Source organism: Hypanus sabinus, chromosome 15 (genome assembly GCF_030144855.1).
Source record: "Hypanus sabinus isolate sHypSab1 chromosome 15, sHypSab1.hap1, whole genome shotgun sequence".
NCBI classification, from domain to species: Eukaryota; Metazoa; Chordata; class Chondrichthyes; order Myliobatiformes; family Dasyatidae; genus Hypanus; species Hypanus sabinus.
In genome coordinates this window covers 92,292,697-92,313,428 of record NC_082720.1, presented here as the reverse complement: position 1 = coordinate 92,313,428, position 20,732 = coordinate 92,292,697, and the positions used below count along the sequence as shown (strand labels likewise).

At 44.9% G+C, this 20,732-nt stretch overlaps 1 protein-coding gene across 3 annotated transcripts in view; it reads right to left on the bottom strand.

Annotated features, from left to right (window-relative positions):
* The window catches only part of larp1 (La ribonucleoprotein 1, translational regulator), a 236,116-nt gene extending 228,265 nt beyond the window's left edge, over window positions 1-7,851 (bottom strand). For all 3 annotated transcript variants that reach the window (XM_059990743.1, XM_059990745.1, XM_059990744.1), the window contains exon 1: window positions 7,459-7,851. In XM_059990743.1, the coding sequence (XP_059846726.1) occupies window positions 7,459-7,804 (346 nt within the window). In that variant the 5' untranslated portion in view covers window positions 7,805-7,851. The remainder of the gene's footprint in view (window positions 1-7,458) is intronic.
* Window positions 7,852-20,732: the final 12,881 nt, after the last annotated feature.

Genomic DNA, 20,732 nt, shown 5'->3' with positions numbered 1-20,732 from the left:
CCCCAGGGCCAGATGGTCTGCATTCCAGAGCGCTTAAGGAAGTAGCCCAAGAAATAGTGATGCATTAGTGATAATTTTTCAAAACTCCTTAGATTCTGGATTAGTTCCTGAGGATTGGAGGGTACTTAAAGCACATGGTATTGGGGGTATGGTATTGATGTGGATAGAGAATTGGTTGACAGACAGGAAGCAAAGAGTGGGAGTAAACGGGTCCTTTTCAGAATGGCAGGCAGTGACTAGTGGGGTACTACAAGGCTCAGTGCTGGGACCCCAGTTGTTTACAATGATTTAGACGAGGGAATCAAATGCAGCATCTCCAAGTTTGCAGATGACACGAAGCTGGCCGGCGGTGTTAGCTGTGAGGAGGATGCTAAGAGGATGCAGAGTGACTTGGACAGGTTAGGTGAGTGGGCAAATTCATGGCAGATGCAATTTAATGTGGATAAATGTGAGGTTATCCACTTTGGTTGCAAGAACAGGAAAACAGATTATTATCTGAATGATGGCCGATTAGGAAAAGGGGAGATGCAACTAGACCTGGGTGTCATTGTACACCAGTCATTGAAGGTGGGCATGCAGGTACAGCAGGCGGTGAAAAAGGTAAATGGTATGTTGGCATTCATAGCAAAAGGATTTGAGTACAGGAGCAGGGAGGTTCTACTGCAGTTGTACAAGGCCTTGGTGAGAACGCACCTAGAATATTGTGCACAGTTTTGGTCCCCTAATCTGAGGAAAGACATTCTTGCCATAGAGGGAGTACAGAGAAGGTTCACCAGATTGATTCCTGAGATGGCAGGACTTTCATATGAAGAAAGACTGGATCAACAAGGCTTATACTCACTGGAATTTAGAAGATTGAGGGGGATCTTATTGAAATGTATAAAATTCTGAAGGGATTCGACAGGCTAGATGCAGGAAGATTGTTTCCGATGTTGGGAAAGTCCAGAATGAGGGGTCACAGTTTAAGGATAAAGGGGAAGCTTTTTAAGACTGAGATGAGGAAAAACTTCTTCACACAGAGTGGTGAATCTGTGGAATTCTCTGCCACAGGAAACAGTTGAGGCTGGTTCATTGGCTATATTTAAGAGGAAGTTAGATATGGCCCTTGTGGCTAAAGGGATCAAGGGGTATGGAGAGAAAGCAGATGCAGGGTTCTGAGTTGGATGATCAGCCATGATCATACTGAATGGCGGTGCAGGCACGAAGGGCAGAATGGCCTACTCCTGCACCTATTTTCTATGTTTCTATGAGCAGACTTCCAACCTTTCAGTCGGTCACAGTGACTGCGAGCACAACTGGTACCCGGGTGCCCCAGTGACCACTGCCGACGGTGCCGCTAAGCTGGGAGCTCCCTGGACTCTGAACAGGACCCACTGACCTGCAGCCACCGCGCCTACCCGTGGCTCCCCACCAGCTGGTACGGCTGCTGCGTTCCTGCATATGTGGTGCCCTTCATCAACACCCTGAACGACCTTGGGGAAAACCCGGCATACAGCAGCCACCGGGACAAGAGGGCCATTACAGAGGCAGAGAGGTTCTGGATGATAGCCTTTCCCAGTTATGGTATGGCCCCAGTGTCCAGGGAGGTGATCCAGAAGACCAGTGTGCTCGAGACTCTGGCCAACGAGACAGCAGTGGCACTGCAACACACTGAGAATGCTCTCACCCGAACAGCAGCAGAACTGACAGCTGTCAGGATGGTCTCCCTGCAGAACTGAATGGCCCTGAACTACCTGCTCACTGCTGATGGTGGAACGTGTGCAGTGATTGGTAAGGAATGCAGTACCTTTATCCCTGATGAGTCTAGCAACATCACCCACTTGACTGCTCACATTCGGGACTCGGTGGCTAAAATTCAAAAACAGAGGGACCAGCTCCTCCAGCACCAACACCTCATGGGGCAATTGGTAGCCCTTTGGGTCCTGGGGGTGGGGGTGGTGGGCAACTGTCATCCACTGGTCCATCGTACTCATTCTTGTCATTATTGCTATTATTATACTATGTTATGTATGCCAAATTATTAAGAATGTGTCTGCCTTTATTTTGCTGCTTAGAAATGGTTACTTCTCGTATGTTGATATTGCTTTCACTCTCCCTTATGTGTCCTGGCCGTGTGGTGTGTCGTCCGAGGGGTGGAGTGTAACCAGAGAGCCGTGCCTGTCACATGACAGCACTGCCCTCACCTGGTTGGAGGTCACACCATCTGCCAGTCAACATTTTGCCCCTCCCAACTAATCAATGCACACTTAACCATTGGCCACCTTAATTGGATTAACCTGTCTAGCACCCCATGACCTATAAAGGGTGCTACATGTGCTCCAGGCTGAAGACACGTGGTAAGGTGTGCACTGAATAGGGTTGCGGGAGCGTTTATTGTTGTCCCTTTAGCAAAGAGCCTGTTTGCCTATAGCCAAGAGGGACAGGTACTATAATGACTTTTCCCTTGCTTGTATGTGTACCTGTACTCTGTCCCCACACCGTTTTCCCCATGTATTGTACTGCAGACCCGACTTTTCCCATGCTCCTCTATTCTAAGCGCGTTTGTGCGAATATTGTAGACGCTTGTGTTGTTCCCAAGCTTTCTCTCCCCTTGAAAATAAACTCATTATTAAAACTGTGTGTCCAGAGCTCGTCTTTGAAACCCAAAGAATCTTTCTCATTTCCACCACAACACTACCTCACCAGCTTGGATTCCAGTGGTCCAATATCAACTCTGAACTCCCTTTTATTCTTTATATAACTGAAGAAACTCTGATATTCTGCTATATGTTCTTGGCTAGCCTGCCCTCACATATGTTCAAATGCCGAGACCCTTCGTCAGGACTAACCGAAAGGAAAGATAGTAAGAGATTTCAAAGTAGTGGGGGGAGGGGGAAATGCAAAATGATAGAAGACCGGAGGGGGTGGAATGAAGCTAAGAGCTGGAAAGGTGATTGGCGAAAGTGATACAGAGCTGGCAAAGGGAAAGGATCATGGGATGGGAGGCCTCAGGGGAAAGAAAGGGGGGGGGGGGGAGCACCAGAGGGAGATGGAGAACAGGCAAACAACTAAATATGTCAGGGATGGGGTAAGAAGGGGAGGAGGGGCATTAACGGAAGTTAGAGAAGTCAATGTTAATGCCATCAGGTTGGAGGCTACTTCAAATCTCTTTCTATCTTTCCTTTTGGTTAGTCCTGACGAAGGGTCTCGGCCCAAAACGTCAACAGCACTTCTGCCTATAGATGCTGCCTGGCCTATTGTGTTCCACCAGCATTTTGTGTGTGTTCACGTACTTTTCCAGCCTGGACTGTGAATGATGAACCAGTATGTTCAATAAAGACACAAAAAGTCCAATTGTTTGGTTATTATTCATTTAGGCAGATTGTGTTATTATTGTGACTTAGATGAAGATCAGACCACATTTTATGAGGAATTAATGCAGAAAAACAGCCATTCATGATGTCTGGTTTTCCCTTTGTAGGAAGTAATGGCCTGCAAACCCTGTCTGAGCTGACGTGCCTCTGATTCCAATGATAACCTCAATGGGAATTGTTTTTTTCCACCCTTAAAATAACCTTCCGTAGGTCATACCCAGACTTCAAAGATTCATCCAAGCACCTCTTAAATGCTATTAGAGATTCTGCCTGTACCACATTCAAGGTAGGTACTCAAAACTTTTCAGGTGACAAAAGCCTCTCTCAAAACCTTTACCCTATGTCTCTAATGTGCAGTTTTACCCAACTCAAGTGCAAATAATAACTCTCTGAAAATGGCAACGCAGGTGGATAAGGATTCAGCATGGTTGCCTTCCTAGGTCAAGGCACAAAACACTGATCTGTAGGAGCTTGATAAAGTGATCTGATGGATGTTAATTAAATTATGAGCAGTGCAGATAAGCTAGTCAAAACCCTTTGCTCTTGGACAGTGGTTCTCAACCTGCGATCAATGGACCCCTCAGTTAGTGATAGGGGTACATGGCATAAAAAAGGCTACAGTGATGAGTCTAAAACAAGAGAACACAGGCTTATGGTCAGTGGGAGAAATTCAAGAGTAATCTGGCAAGCAAGGTGTGTGCACAGGAAGAAGATAGTGGTTATGAACTATGGACTTTTAAAAGCTATGGATAGGAGAGTGATACAGGTCCAATGAGATGGAATTAGAACAAGTTTTACAGTTACATGAATATATAAGACTGAAGGATTTGTTTTTTTATGCTGTATGGCTCTACAACTCTTATCACTGCAATTCCTAACTCATCGGTTGACTTCCCTTTATCCTTAAAAGATTCTAGCAAATTTGAAGTTCAATTTTCCTTCATAAAACCATAATTCTCCTCCTGTGATTTATTACATCCTAAACTCTTTGGAAAACAATTCTGGCATTTTTCCAGTAACAGATTTCAGATTAATTGGTATATAGTTTCCTGATTTCCACCTGCCCTTTGTTCAATAATGGTGTCTGGTATTTTCTAGTCTCCAAATTCCAGGCAATTCTACATCAGTAGCCACTTCCTTTAAAACAATCAGATCCAGGGAACTTGCCTACATTTTTAGAAAAGTACTATGTAAATCAATGATACCTTAAATAGTAAATAGTTTTAAACTCCTCTTTCTATAGCCTATTGAATACCTAATACTACAGGGGTGAGACTTGTTCTACTACCACGAAGAACAATCCAAAACAATTGATTATTTATTTGCTGTTATTAATTGCCCAATTTCTGAGGGACCACTGTTTCCTTTATCTGCTCTCCATTTTTAAATGCTCTTATTGTTGCATTATCTTCTAGTTACTTTCATATTCCACATTTGCCCTTTTACTTTTCATTAACCTTTCATTATTACCAAAATTTCCCAAGCTTCTGATCTATTACTGATTTTCTAAACATTGTATTCCATTTATTTTAATACAATCTTCTGAATTTGGTCTTCATGCATTAAGTTTGTCAAAGTCAGGGTGAAAGGCAGGGGTAGTGGGGATAAACTCCCACTGCCTATTAAATGCTCCCAATGGCATGCATTGGTGCTGAAGAGGGCAAATGCCACATTCTCATTTATTTATGAGGTCCAGAATACAAGAGCAAGGATGTGATGCTGAGGCTTTATAAAATACTGGTGAGGCCTCACCTTGAGTATTGTGAACAGTTTTAGGCCCCTTATCTTACGTGCTGGCATTGAGAGGGTCCAGAGGAGGTTCACAAAGATGACAGGGGATCATATTGAAATCTTTTGAATGTTGAAAGGCCTAGACAGATTAGATGTGAAAAGGATGTTTCCCATGGTGGGAGGGTCTAGGACAAGAAGGCATATCCTCAGGATAGAAGGGTGCCCTCTCAAAACAGAGATGCAGAGAAATTTAGCCAAAGGGTGGTGAATTTGTGGCCATGTGCAGCACTGGAGGCTAGGTTGTTGAGTGTATTTAAGGCACAGATTGATGGGTTCTTGATTGGACATGGCATGAAAAGTTATGGGGAGAAGGCCGGGAACTGGGGTTGAGGAGGAGATAGAAAATGATCAGCTGTGATTGAATGGTAGAGCAGATTGAATGGGCCAGATGACCTAATTCTGCTCCTTTGTCTTATGCACCTCAAAAAGCCTCTGACAACCAAGTCCAACCCATGGCCTTGGTTAGCTAAGCCCAATGGAACAGCTTCTATTGACAGAAGAAGCCAAGATGGCTTACTGGCACATTAAAGCCTGTCACTTCAGGCAGATGGGCTTTATTAGCCATTGGTGGCAGCTCATCTAGAAGGATAACACTGATCTCAAACCTCTGCTTGCCTTGTGGCTATACCACTCATGGCCAAGTGTTTAGAAGTAAACCCTGAGGGAAAAATCCAGAACTGGAGTGACGAAGGCAGTCCTATCTTGAGTTCAATGCTCACTGACAACTTCTGCGATGTCACTGGTGCCAAACTGTATTGGTCTCTGCCTGTCATTCCTATAAATCCATCAGCTGCATGGAGAGGGAGCCTGCTACATAGGCAACGGCTTGTTCTCCATATCATACTGCCCTGTCTATCACATAGACAGCTAGAATACAACATCCATGGTCAACCCCAATGAGGCCCTCATTAACTTCCAACTCATTAACATGGTAATGAATTACAACCTTGCCACCCACATCAATATTGCAGAAAAGAACTATTTGGGACATCTGTCTATGTTAAAGGAAGTAAAACTTGTTGCTACATCTGCCACACACTAAATGCTGAAAGAACTCAGTGGGTCTGGCAGCATCTATAGAGAAAAATAAACAGTCAACATTCTGGGCCAAAGCCCATCATCAGAACTAGAAAGGGGCAGAAGCCAGAATTAAAAGGTGGGGGAGAAGAATAAGTACAAATGAAGAGGAAGGTGGACAGTCCCTACCATGTGTGTTGCACAAGATTTCCAGATCTGCAAAATCTCTTGTGGCTAGATGCCATCTTTGTTTTCAAAGATCAAAAATCAACTTTATTCACTATATTTTGTTCTTACCGTGCCACAAGATTAATAAATCTTATTTAGTGCAAAGGGACCGCGCTCTAAAAACTTCTCCATCATAAATACAAGCAACACACACAAAATGCTGGTGGAACGCAGCAGGCCAGGCAGTATCAATAGGGAGAAGCACTGTTGACGTTTCAGGCCGAGACCCTTCGTCAGGCCCGAAACATCAACTGTACTTCTTCCTATAGATGCTGCCTGGCTTGCGGCGTTCCACCAGCATTTTGTGTGTGCTGCTTGAATTTCCAGTATCTGCAGTATTGACAATCCCAAAAAACATCCATTTGTAAAAGAATCCCATAAAAATCAAAGATAAGTACAGCATAATACTGTAAAAATCATTTTCCCTTCACAGAATACAGCGTAATTTACGCTGCCTGGATTCTTTCTTCCAGACTAGCAGTATGCATAGGGAAAAGCTCACTTCAAACACTTCCGAAATTATTCACTGAAGACCAGCATCCTTGATTTATAAATCATGCAGAGGATTCAGATTCAGATAGAACAGGAAGTGAGCAAAGGGGTTCACTGAAAAGAATATGTCTGTTCTCCTGACAAGTCAAAAGGGGAGGGGGTTGTTGCGTGGGATGATGAAGCAGTGATGGAGAGTGTGGGGTAGGTGAGAGGAAGGAGGTAGAGAGGTCGAGGGGAAAGGAACGGGTGGGGTGGGGGAGGGGAGAGGGAGGGAAAATAGATGGGCGGAGAGCTGGAGAGGGACAGGGGTGGGTGGATGCTGGAAGGTGGAGGAGTCGATATGGGGAAAAGATGTTTGCAGAATGGGAGTTGTGAGTGATGTTGAAAACCAGAAGCCAGCGGCACCCGAACTAGGGATGTTGTGGTTTGGGTTGAGTTCCCCATCCCGGGAAACGGCCCGAGCCCGGACCTCATGGGCGCCGCCTCAGTCGGTGGGGCAACGGAGAAATGATCCCGCGCTCTCTCCGGGAGCTCCACCCACGGTGCTTCTGCCCCGGTCTGGGCCTCCCGCACCCACCTGGATCGGCATCCGCGCCGCTCCCACTCACTCTTCGGGTCCACGGGTTCACCTTGGGCGGCGGAGCCTCGATAAATTCCTTCCTGCGGCCGCTGGCGACTTTCGACTCCTCAGCGCCGTCTCCGGCCTGTACCGGCGGCTCAGGCCGGGCCTCGGGCCCAGGCTCTGCGGCAGGCCCAGGACTCGGAGTTCCCAGCTCGACGGCAAGCGCCGGCTTACTCCACGGATTGACCTTGGGGGGCGGAGCCGCCATGAGACGTTTGCTGGCGGCCTGGGGCTCGCTGTGCTCGGGGGCCGGGCCGGCGGCGCGGTGTGGTGGTGGCAGAGTCTGCACCTGTGCGGCCATGGCGCGGGCTCGGCCTGCACTCCGTATGGCGGCGCGACACGGCCGAGGGCGCGCACGCAGCGCCACTGCGTTACCAGGCGCGCACGTTGTGCGCAGGTCCGGCGGAAGGCGATCGCGCGCGCAGACGTTCCGGAGTACGCGCAGTCTCCCGAGGCCATGAACCGGTTTTGTCTGCCCCTTCCCCGACTCTTCGGGACGCCTTTCTTCATCAGGGCCTTCTCATGGGTGGAGTCTGACTGCAAGACGACATCGGGAGTATTTTTTGATAACTTATGGATGGAAAGTATTTTGGTTAAGATGAAAGTTGGGAGTGAGAGGAAGGAATATCATTTTTTCTGAGATTTTTTATTATTTGAACGGTTTATACGGGTAAGGTAGGGAAGGTTTATTTTGGCTTCTGTGAGCCAGAGAATGGGACGTACAAGGTAGTACTTGTAGCTTTTTTTTGTTTAATATTACGGTTAATGACATTTGCTCTGAGATAGGTACAGTACAGGGGTCAGAAAATCACTTTTTGCAGTTGATGCAACTTTATTCATTAGAGATAGAAATTTCAATGTAGCTATATAGGTTGCAATTAACGAAAAAGGAGCAAATAGATGGGGTTTTAAGCATTTAGTAGCTAAAACACAAGTTATGTGTTTTACAAAAAGGATCAACAGACCTGCATTTGATTTGAAATTATATGGTCAAACTCTTGAAGAAGTGTCAGTGTTAAGACTTCTTGGCAGTTGGCTGGAAGTACCATATCAGTAAAATAATTGATAAATGTAAAGGAGCATTAAATGTCCTCAGATGTCTGTGGGTATTGTTGGAGTGCTACACAATCTCTTGACCATTTACATGTGTTTAATTAGATCTGTACTTGCTTATGGATCAGCTTCATCTTCAAATTTAAAATGTTTCAATGTGATATAAGCACGGGCTTTAGGACTGTGTTGTGGTGCAGTAAGGTCGTTCCCTGTTTCAGCTTTACTGGTTGAAATGGGACAATTACCCTTACAGTTGCGGAGGTTGAAGTTGTTAACATACTGGATTAATTTGAAAGGACAGAGCAATAATCAACCTGTGTGTTGAAAGACTTGACAACATCGCAAAAGGGTGTTTTTAGTTTAGGGTGGCTGGGTTCTTATCATGCTCAGAATATGGTTTTGCTGGATTATGTAATTTGTCCCACTGTAGCTTTCTCAGTAACCCAACCTTGTTTTTTTGCAATGACTTTTGATTTTGTGTCATGGAGTTTAATGAAGTCCTAGGATCCTGATATGCCTGAGAGTCTGTTGGTTAATCAATTTATTAAGGAAAATTATTGTAATATGTTAACCTTTTTTTTACTGATGGATCAAAAGATAGTTAACTGGATATGTTGGCTGGGCTGTTTTTGTGTCTGAATTACAGGTAACAACCATTTATCAGTACATACAGCAGAATTGGTTGCCATCATTTAGGGCTTACCGTGGGTGGATGAAACTTGTCTTTGTAAAGTTGTAATTTGTTCAGATTCACACACAGCTTATGGCAAGGACTGCACACCATTGCAGACTTCAAAGCTAAATGCAGTGGAGTTTCCAACATTGATAACTCTCTCCCGGACAAGCTAAATCTTTTTTACACTCAACTTGATATTGCCAATATTGAGCCCCTGAGGAGATCTGCAGTTGATGCAACCGGCAGCTTGTCATCTGTAATGCCGAAGTACGCAGTTGTTTCCAACAGGTGGACAGACATAAGGCTGTGAGATTGGAACATATCCCAGGATGAGTACTCAGGATGTGTGCAGCACAACTGGCTGGTGTGTTTACAGACATTTTTAATCTCTTCCTCTCCCAGTGTAGAGTGCCCTCCTGCTTCGAAACATCCACCATTGTTTCTGTACCTAAAAAGACCAAGGTAACATGTCTGAATGACTGGCGTCCTGTCGCACTCACCTCAATAATAAGCAAATGCTTTGAGAGGCTGGTCAAGGATTACATCTGCAGCAAGCTACTACCCACACTGGACCCCCTACAATTCACCTACCGACACAAGTGATCGACAGATGATACAATAGCCACAGGCACATTGTCCTTACACATCTGGAGAAGAGGAATGTTTATGTGGGAATGTTGTTCTTGGACTACAGTTCAGCATTCAACACCATAATTCCCTCCAGGCTTGACAAGAAGCTCAGAGACCTTGGCCTTCACCCTGCCTTGTGCAGCTGGATCCTGGACTTCCTGTCAGATCGCCAGCAGGTGATAAGAGTGGGATGCCTCACCTCTTGCCCCTCTGACCCTCAACACAGGTGCCCCTCAGGGTTGTGTACTAAGCCCCTTCCTTTTCTCTCTGTATACTTATGATTGTGTCACCATCCACAGCTCCAATCTGCTAATTAAATTTGCTAATGATACTACATTGATTGGCCTAATCTCAAATAATAATGAGGCAGCCTACAGGGAGGAAATCATCACTCTACACAGAGGTGTCAAGAAAACAACCTCTCCCTCAATGTCACAAAAATAAAGGAGCTGGTTGTGGACTACAGGAGGAATGGAGACAGGCTAGCCCCTATTGACATCAATGGATCTGGGTTTGAAAGGGTGAACAACTTCAAATTCCTCGGCATAAACATCACCAAGGATCTCACGTGGTCTGTACATATGGGCTGTGTGGTGAAAAAAGCACAACAGCACCTCTTTCACCTATGGTTGAAGAAGTTCGGTATGGCCCCCCCCAAATTCTAAGAACTTCTACATGGGCACGATTGAGAGCATCCTGACTGGCTGCATCATTTCTGCCTGTATTGACAATCCCAAAAAAAATACATTTGTAAAAGAATCCCATAAAAATAAAAGATAGGTACAGCACAATACTGTAAAAATCATTTTCCCTTCGCAGAACACAGCACATTTTATGCTGCCTGGATTCTTTCTTCCAGACCAGCAGTATGTACCTCCCTTAATCTCAGGACTCTGCAGAGAGTGGTGCAGATAGCCCAACACATCCATAAATGTGAACTTCCCACTATTCAGGACATTTCCAATGACAGGTGTGTAAAAAAAAAAAAAAAAAAAAAAGGACCCAAAGGCTCATTGGGGGACCGGAGTCATCCCAACCACAAACTGTTCCAGCTTCTACCATCGGTACCACAGCATAAAAGACAGGACCAACAAGCTCTGGGACAGCTTCTTCCACCAGGCTATCAGACTGCTTAATTCATGCTGACACAACTATATTAATATGTTATATTGACTATCCTGCTGTACATAGTGTAACACACCATAAGGTTTCACTGCTAAGGTTAATGTAATGGTTTCTATGTAATGTTCCATTGTTAAGGTAGTGGATTCTCTGTAGCAGCAATGTTTGGGTAATGAATAGAGATAACGGGACTTTGGAATGCAGGGGCTGTCCAATGGGAGAAATGTTTTTCTTTCTTTTGTGTCTGGGAGCCAGGTTTTGCACGGTCTTTATTTAGTTTCATTATAATTATGGAGAAGGAGACGACTGGACCCAGGGTTGAGATTTTTCATTGGAGAAAGGCTAACTTTGAGGAGATGCAAAAGGATTGAGAAGGAGTGGATTGGGACAATTTGTTTTATGGGAAGGATGTAATAGAAAAATGGCGGTCATTTAATGGTGAAATTTTGAGCGTACAGAATCTTTATGTTGCTGTTAGGTTGAAAGGAAAGGTTAAAAGTTTGAGAGAGTCATGGTTTTCAAGGGATATTGGATTAGGAAAAAGAAAGAGATCTACAATAAATATAGGCAGAATGGAGTAAATGAGGTGCTCGAGGAACATAAAGAAAGTAAGAAATTAGAAAAGCTAAAAGAAGATATGAGGTTGCTTTGGCAAGTAAGGTGAAAATTAATCTGAAGGGTTTCTACAGTTATATTAATAGCAAAAGGATAGTGAGAGATAAAATTAGTCCCTTAGAGAATCAGATTGGACAGCTATGTGTGGAGCCAAAGGAGATGGGGGAGATTTTGAACAATTTATTTTCTTCGGTATTCACTAAGGAGAAGGATATTGAATTGTGTAAGGTAAGGGAAACAAGTAGGGAAGTTATGGAAACTATGACGATTAAAGAGGAGGAAGTACTGGCACATTTAAGGAATATAAAAGTGGATAAATCTCCGGGTCCTGACAGGATATTCCCTAGGACCTTGAGGGAGGTTAGTGTAGGAATAGCATAGGATCTGACAGAAATATTTCAAATGTCATTAGAAATGGGGATGGTGCCGGAGGATTGGCGTATTGCTCATGTTTTTCCATTGTTTAGGAAAGGTTCTAAGAGTAGACCTAGCAATTATATGCCTGTCAGTTTGACGACAGTGGTGGGTAAATTAATGGAAATTATTCTTAGAGATGGTATATTATAATTATCTGGATAGACAGGGTCTGATTAGAATCAGTCAAAATGGATTTGTGCGTGGAAGATCATGTTTGACAAATCTTATTGAATTTTTTGAAGAGGTTACGAGGAAACTTGATGAGGGTAAAGCAGTGGATGTTGTCTATATGGACTTCAGTAAGGTCTTTGACAAGGTTCTGCACGGAAGGTTAGTTTGGAAGGTTCAATCGTTAGGTATTAATATTGAAGTGGTAAAATGGATTCAAAAGTGGCTGGATGGGAGACGCCAGAGAGTAGTGGTGGATAACTGTTTGTAAGGTTGGAGGCAGGTGACTAGTGGTGTGCCTCAGGGATCTTTTTTGAGTCCAATGTTGTTTGTCATATACATTAATGATCTGGATGATGGGGTTAGTAAGTATGCAGATGATACTCAGGTAGGTGGTGTTGTGGATAATGAAGTAGGTTTTCAAAGTTTGCAGAGAGATTTAGGCCAGTTAGAAGAGTGGGCTGAGTGATGGCAGATGGAGTTTAATGCTGATAAGTGTGAGGTGCTACATTTTGGTAGTGATAATCCAAATAGGACATACATGGTAAATGGTTGGGCATTGAAGAATGCAGTAGATCTAGGAATAATGGTGCATAGTTCCCTGAAGGTGTATTCTCATGTGGATAGGGTGGTGAAGAAAGCTTTTGGTATGCTGGCCTTTATAGATCAGAGCATTGAGTATAGGAGTTGGGATGTAATGTTAAAATTGTACAAGGCATTGGTAAGGCCGAATTTGGAGTATTGTGTACAGTTCTGGTCACTGAATTATAGGAAAGATGTCAACAAAATAGAGAAAGTACAGAGAAGATTTACTAGAATGTTTACTAGAATTCCAGGATGAAGGAGATGTCTTCCTTTTTTAAACAAAGGGGTTTCCCTTCTTCCACCATCAACTCTGATCTCAAACGCATCTCTCCCATTTTCCGCACATCTGCCCTCACCCCATCCGCCCGCCATCCCACTCGGGATAGGGTTCCCCTTGTCCCCACCAGCCTCCAGGTCCAACGTATAATCCTTCGTAACTTCCGCCACCTCCAATGGGATCCCACTACCAAGCACATCTTTCCCTCACCCCCCCCTTTCTGTTTTCTGCAGGGATCGCTCCCTACATGACTCCCTTATCCACTCGTTCCCCCCCATCCCTTCCCACCGATCTGCCTCCTGGCACTTATCCTTGTAAGCGGAACAAGTGCTACACCTGCCCTTACACTTCCTCCCCCTCACCACCATTCAGGGCCCCAGACAGTCCTTCCAGGTGAGGTGACACTTCACCTGTGAGTCGGCTGGTGTGGTATACTGTGTCCGGTGCTCCCTGTGTGGCCTTTTATATATTGGAGAGACCCGACGCAGACTGGGAGACCGTTTCACTGAACACTTACGCTCGGTCCGCCAGAGAAAGCAGGATCTCCCAGTGGCCACACATTTTAATTCCACGTCACATTCCCATTCTGATATGTCTATCCATGGCCTCCTGTACTGTCAAAATGAATCCAAACTCAGTTTGGAGAAACAACACCGGCTGGGTAGCCTCCAACCTGATGGCATGAACATTGACTTCTCTAACTTCTGTTAATCCCACTGACCCCATCCCTGACATATTTAGTTGTTTGCCTGTTCTCCATCTCCCTCTGGTGCTTCCCCCCACACCTTTCTTTCTCCCGAGGCCTCCCGTCCCATGATCCTTTCCCTTCTCCAGCTCTTTTTGCCAATCACCTTTCCAGCTCTTAACTTCATCCAACCCCCTCCAGTCTTCTCCCATCACTTCGCACTTCCCCCTCCCCCCACTACTTTCAAATCTCTTACTATCTTTCCTTTTAGTTAGTCCTGATGAAGGGTCGCGGCCCGAAACGTCGACAGTGCTTCTCCTTATAGATGCTGCCTGGCCTGCTGTGTTCCACCAGCATTTTGTGTGTGGTGTTTGAATGTCCAGCATCTGCAGATTTCCTCGTGTTTACTAGAATGTTACCTGGGTTTCAGCACCTAAGTTACAGGGAAAGATCGAACAAGTTAGGACTTTATTCTTTGGAGCGTAGAAGGTTGAGGGGGGACTTGATAGAGGTAATTAAAATTATGAGGGGGATAGATAGAGTTGATGTGGATAGGCTTTTTCTATTGAGAGTAGGGGAGATTCAAACAAGAGGACATGAGTTGAGAGTTGGGGGCAAAAGTTTAAGGGTAACATGAGGGGTAATTTCTTTACTCAGAAAGTGGTAGCTGTGTGGAGCGAGCTTCCAGTAGAAGTGGTAGAGGCAGGTTCGGTATTGTCATTTAAAGTAAAATTGGATAGGTATATGGACAGGAAAGGAATGAAGGGTTATGGGCTGAGTGCGGGTCAGTGGGATTAGGTGAGAGTAAGCGTTCGGCACAAACTAGAAGGGCCAAGTTGGCCTGTTTCCGTGATGTAATGGTAATATGGTTATACCCTCAGGATCAACACCTCTATCAGGTCACCTCTCATCCTCTGTCACTCCAAGGAGAAAAGGCAGAGCTCACTCAACCTATTCTCATAAGGCATGCTCCCCAATCCAGGCAACATCCTTGTAAATTTCCTCTGCACCCTTTCTATGGCTTCCTTCCTGTAGTGAGGCAATCAAAACTGAGCACAGTACTCCGAGTGGGGTCTGACCAGGGTCCTATATAGCTGCAACATTTCCTTTTGGCTCCTAAATTCAATTACACGATTGATGAGGGCCAATACACCGTACACATTCTTAACCACTGAGTCAACCTGCACAGCTGCTTTGAGCATCCTATGGACTCGGACCCCAAGATCCCTCTGATGGTCCACACTGCCAAGAGTCTTACCATTACTACAATATTCTGCCATCATACTTGACCTACCAAAATGAACTACCTCACACTTATCTGGGTTCTACTCCATCTGCCACTTCTCAGCCCAGTTTTGCATCCTATCGATGCCCTGCAGTAACCTGACAGCCCTCCACACTATCCACAGCACCCCCAATCTTTGTGTCATCATCAAACTTGTTAACCCATCCCTCCACTTCCTCATCCAGGTCACTTATAAAAATCACAAAGTGTAGGGGTTGCAGAACAGATCCCTGAGGCACTCCACTGGTCACCGACCTCCATGCAGAATATGACCTGTCTACAACCACTCTTTGCCTTCTGTGGGCAAGCCATTTCTGGATCCACAAAGCAATGTCCCCTTGGATCCTATGCCTCCTTACTTTCTCAATAAGCCTTGTATGGGGTACCTTATCAAATGCCTTGCTGAAATCCATATACACTACATCTACTGCTCTTCCTTCATCAATATGTTTAGTCACATACTCAAAAAGTTCAATCAGGCTTGTAAGGCACGACGTGCCCTTGTCAAAGCCGTGCTGACTATTCCTAATCATATTATACCTCTCCAAATGTTCATAAGTCCTGCCTCTCAGGATCTTCTCCATCAACTTACCAACTCACTGGTCTATCATTTCCTGGGCTATCTTTACTCCCTTTCTTGAATAAAAGAACAATATTCACAACCCTCCAATCCTCTGGAACCTCTCCCGTCCCTATTGATGATGCAAAGTTCATCGTCAGAGACTCAGCAATCTCCTCCCTCACCTCCCACAGTAGCCTGGGGTACATCTCATCTGGGCCCGGCGACTTATCCAACTTGATGCTTTCCAAAAGTTCCAGCACATCCTCTTTCTTAATATCTACATGCTCAAGCTTTTCAATTTGCTGCAAATCGTCACTATTATCACCAAGTGTCTTTTCCATAGTGAATACTGAAGCAAAGTATTCATTAAGTACCTCTGCTATTTCGTCCGCTTCCAGACACACTTTCCCACTGTCACATTTGATAGGTCCTATTCTTTCATGTCTTATCCTCCTGCTCTTCACATACTTGTAGAATGCCTTGGAGTTTTCCTTAATCCTGCCAACCAAGGTCTTCTCATGGCCCCTTCTGGCTCTCCTAATTTCCTTCTTAAGCTCCTTCCTGTTAGCCTTATAATCTTCTAGATGTCTAACATTACTTAGCTCTCTGAACCTTTTGTAAACTTTTCTTCTTAACCAAATTTTGTACACAGCCTCTGTACACCACAGTTTCTGCACCCTACCATAACTTCCCTGTCTCATTGGAACATACCTATGTAGAACTTCAAGCAAATATTCTCTGAACATTTGCCACATTTCTTCCATACTTTTCCTTGAGAACATATGTTTCCAATTTAATCTTCCAGTTTCCTGCCTGATAACCTCACAATTCCCCTTACTCCAATTAAACGCTTTTCTAACTTGTCTGTTCCTATCTCTCTTCAATGCTATGGTAAAGGAGATAGAATTATGATCACTATCACCAAAATGCTCTCCCATTAAGAGATCTGACACCTGACCAGGTTCATTTCCCAATACCAAATCAAGCACAGCCTCTCCTCTTGTAGGCTTATCTACATACTGTGTCTAACCCTAACCTTCCCGAAGACACCTAACAAACTCCACCCCATCTAAACCCTTTGCTCTCGGGAGATGCCAATCTATATTTGGGAAATTAAAATCTCCCATCACAACAACTCTTGTGTGTCTGGGAGTCGGGTTTTGCGTGTCCTTTCATTGGGGAGCAATGAAGAAAGTCGGAAGACCACCAGGCAGAGTGGACTGAGGAGTGAGGGTCTGAGGGCCAGGTAAACTTGGAGGTTGGCAACGCTCGGAGGAGGTTGATGAATAGCTGTATTAGTGAGCTCCAACAATATGCAATAGACTTTTTTCCTTAAAGTGGGCCCTTTTACTTTTTATTCTCTTTACTAACCCTCTATCCCTATTAAGATTTATAATGTTCAATCACTTAATTGCATATGGTGTACCGTCTGATATCTTGCGGTGTGGATTTGTAATCGGGCAACACATCATGCATCATCCACACAAATGAGGTTTCTTAGTCTGGCAGGGCCAGAAGTTGTTTTCCCCTAGATAAACACGTGCTGGCCGAGCCTGAGGATTATAATTGTGGGGGCTACATTTGGGATTGATTCTGCAGGATGCTGCATGATTGCCCTGAGCAATGAACCAGTGGGTTGTGTGTTTAAATCTGTGCTGGGGTGGTGCATCTCTATGGGGTTATCGGTAACTAATGTGTGCATGTTGAGTGGGGTAGATATTCGTACCCCAGATGAATTGTTAATTTGATTTTTGAGTACTGTTAAAGCTATTGGCAAAGTTGAAATTGTAGCACAGTTTTGATAAAATGGCGGGCTCAGACCTCGGTTTAGTTCAGACTAGCGCTGACGTAATGACAGTGGGACTGCCGGCATCTATCGGTGCCCCAAGTGAGGCAGGGCCATACTGTCAGTGGGGAGAAGATAGCCGAGCGGGCTGAGTCACAAGTTGAGTTTCCTGTAGCGGGGGGCAAAGACTTCAGAGACATAGTCCTATCATTTCTATGGAGGCTCATGGGGACCTGCAAGGAGAAAGCTGGGGAGAGCTTTCTGGGGACATTGTCCATGCACCCGGTTTTTGAGGATGTGCGTGACTGCACTGGGCCTGATACCAAATTTAAACGAGGGTCAGTATGGCTCACCCAGTCGAAGCCACTGGTGGTCTGGCCCAGGGAGGTAGCAAGAGTGATGGGGACCCCCATATTCCTCGGAGTGCCTGAGGGCATGGCCCTCTTCGTGGGTGGACGCTCCAGAAGACCTCGGGGAAATCAGGATTTCCTGCTGGGGTATTGGTGAGGCCTGAGCTGCAGCAGCCCTCAGTTGTACAGGCAAGCAATGGCAGTGATTGTCAGGAACACTACAAAGAGAGAGGTTACCTTCAAGCGGAGCATGCCCCTATTGCACCTGTTCCCGGCGATGGTAATGTCCAGTGTACCTGTGAGACAAGCTGGAGAGAAACTATAGGAAAAAGGGGGAAAGTTGACAGTGAAGATAGAGGCTGTTACCACTTGGCCAAGACCCCAGACTGTGAACGGTCTGTGCTCGTTCCTCAGGTTCTATGGTACATGCTGACTTTTGCTAACTCCCCATTGATTGAGGAAGAGACTCCCGGCCCTTCTCCATTGAGTTAGATGAGGGGATGCGGAAGTCTCAGAGAATTAGGAGACCCCAAATAGGCTGGCCTACATTGCCCCAGGGGAACGGAGTGTGACCCCTACTGTGTTGGGGAGCTATGTCACTGCCTTTTACACCTGGATTGGGTTTTGTGTTTTGTAGGAAGGGTTGGCGAATTATCTCAACTTCATGAGGACATGACTAAATTCACTGGGGGGAGAGTGTAACACGCTGTAAGGTTTCACTGCCAAGGCTAATGTAATTGCTTCTGTGTAATGTTCCACTGTTAAGGTAATGATTTCTCTGTAGCAGCAATATTTGGGTTATGACTAGAGATAATGGGACTTTGGAATGCAGGGGCTGTCCAATCGGAGAAATGTTTTTCTTTCTTTTGTGTCTGGGAGCCAGGTTTTGCACGGTCTTTCGTCAGGGAATGACGGAGAGAGAGGGCGCAAATGGAGAGAGTTGGAAGACCATCAGATGGAGTGGACTGAGGAGCGAGGATTCGAGGGCTGGGTACACTTGGAGGTCAGCGACGCTCGAAGGAGGTTGATGAATAGCCATATCAGTGAGCTCCAACAATGCACAATAGACTTTTTTTTCTTAAAATGGGCTCTTTTTCTTTTCTTTACTAACCCTCTATCCAGTTTAAGATTGATAAGGTTCAATCATTTAATTGCATATGGTGTACCGTCTGATATCTTGCAGTGTGGATTTGTAACCGGGCAACCCATCGCGCATCATCCACACCAGTGAGGTTTCTCAGTTTGGCAGGGCCAGAAGTTGTTTTCCCACGTGTTGGCCGGGCCTGAGGGTTACAATAATATTTATTAAAAATTACTGTAATTGTACATTTAGATGGAGATGTAACTTTAAGATTTTTACTCCTCATGTATACGAAGGATGGAACTAATAATGTCAATTCAATTCAATTTTTTGGTTTTGATTAGTCTTAAAATAGGTCATTCTACCAGTAAGACCATAAGACACGGGAGCAGAATTAGGCCATTCAGCCCATTGAGTGCTCTGCCATTCCATCATGGCTGATCCGTTATGGACCACAGCTATTTACAATGTACATTAATGATTTAGATAAAGGGATTAGAAGTAACATTAGCAAATTTGCAGATGACACAAAGCTGGGTGGCAGTGTGAAATGTGAGGAGGATGTTATGAGAATGCAGGGTGACTTGGACAGGTTGGGTGATGCAGATGCAGTTTAATGTAGATAAATGTAAGGTTATCCACTTTGGTGGTAAGAACAGGAAGGCAGATTACTATCTGAATGCCGTCAAGTTAGGAAAAGGGGAAGTACAACGAGATCTAGGTGTCCTTGTTCATCAGTCACTGAAAGTAAACCTGCATGTACAGCAGGCAGTGAAGAAAGCTAATGGCATGTTGGCCTTCATAACGAGGGGAGTTGAGTATAGGAGCAAAGAAGTGCTTCTGCAATTGTACAGGGCCCTGGTGAGACCACACCTGGAGTATTTTGTGCAGTTTTGGTCTCCAAATTTGAGGAAGGACATTCTTGCTATGGAGGGAGTGCAGCATAGGTTCATGAGGTTAATTCCCAGGATGGCGGGACTGTCATATGTTGAAAGATTGGAATGACTGGGCTTGTATACACTGGAATTTAGAAGGATGAGAGGGGATCTGATTGAAACATGTAAGATTATTAAGGGATTGGACATGCTAGAGGCAGGAAACATGTTCCTGATGTTGGGGGAGTCCAGAACCAGAGGCCACAGTTTAAGAATAAGGGGTTGGCCATTTAGAATGGAGTTGAGGAAAACTTTTTCACCCAGAGAGTTGTGGATCTGTGGAATGCTCTGCCTCAGAAGGCAGTGGAGGCCAATTCTCTGGATGCTTTCAAGAAAGAGATAGAGCTCTTAAAAATAGCAGAGCCAAGGGATATGGGGAGAAGGCAGGAACGGGGTACTGATTGTAGATGATCACATCTCTTTAATCTAGATGTTACTGTTCCACAACTATTTGTGTTTCTTTTAATGTACCCGTTCATGGGTTGCCACATCTAAAGCAGCTTGCCCTTTGTTCTTTCCTGACTAATGCATGAACTTCCTGTTCAAAAAAAAAACATGATACAATATCAATATTGACCAGGAATGGAAGAGTAGAATGTAAACCAGTAGAAATGATAGAGGCAGGTGCGGTATTGTCATTTAAAGTAAAATTGGATAGGTATATGGACAGGAAAGTAATGGAGGGTTATGGGCTGAGTGCGGGCCAGTGGGACTAGGTGAGAGTAAGCATTCGGCACGGACTAGAAAGGCCGAGATGGCATGTTTCTGTGCTGTAATTGTTATATGGTTGTAAAGCCTTCCAGCCTGCCACTGTGCAGTTTCCATACTATGCTGTGATGGGCATGCCAGGGTGGTCTTTACTGTGTATCAGTAGAAAGGTGTGAGTATGGTTATGCATTCTCCCACTTTCTGAGCCTCCTCAGAAAGAAGAGGTGTTGGTGAGCTTTTCTTATTGTGTAGAATGTTTTGGGACCAGGAAAGGTTGGGCGAGATGTGGATCCC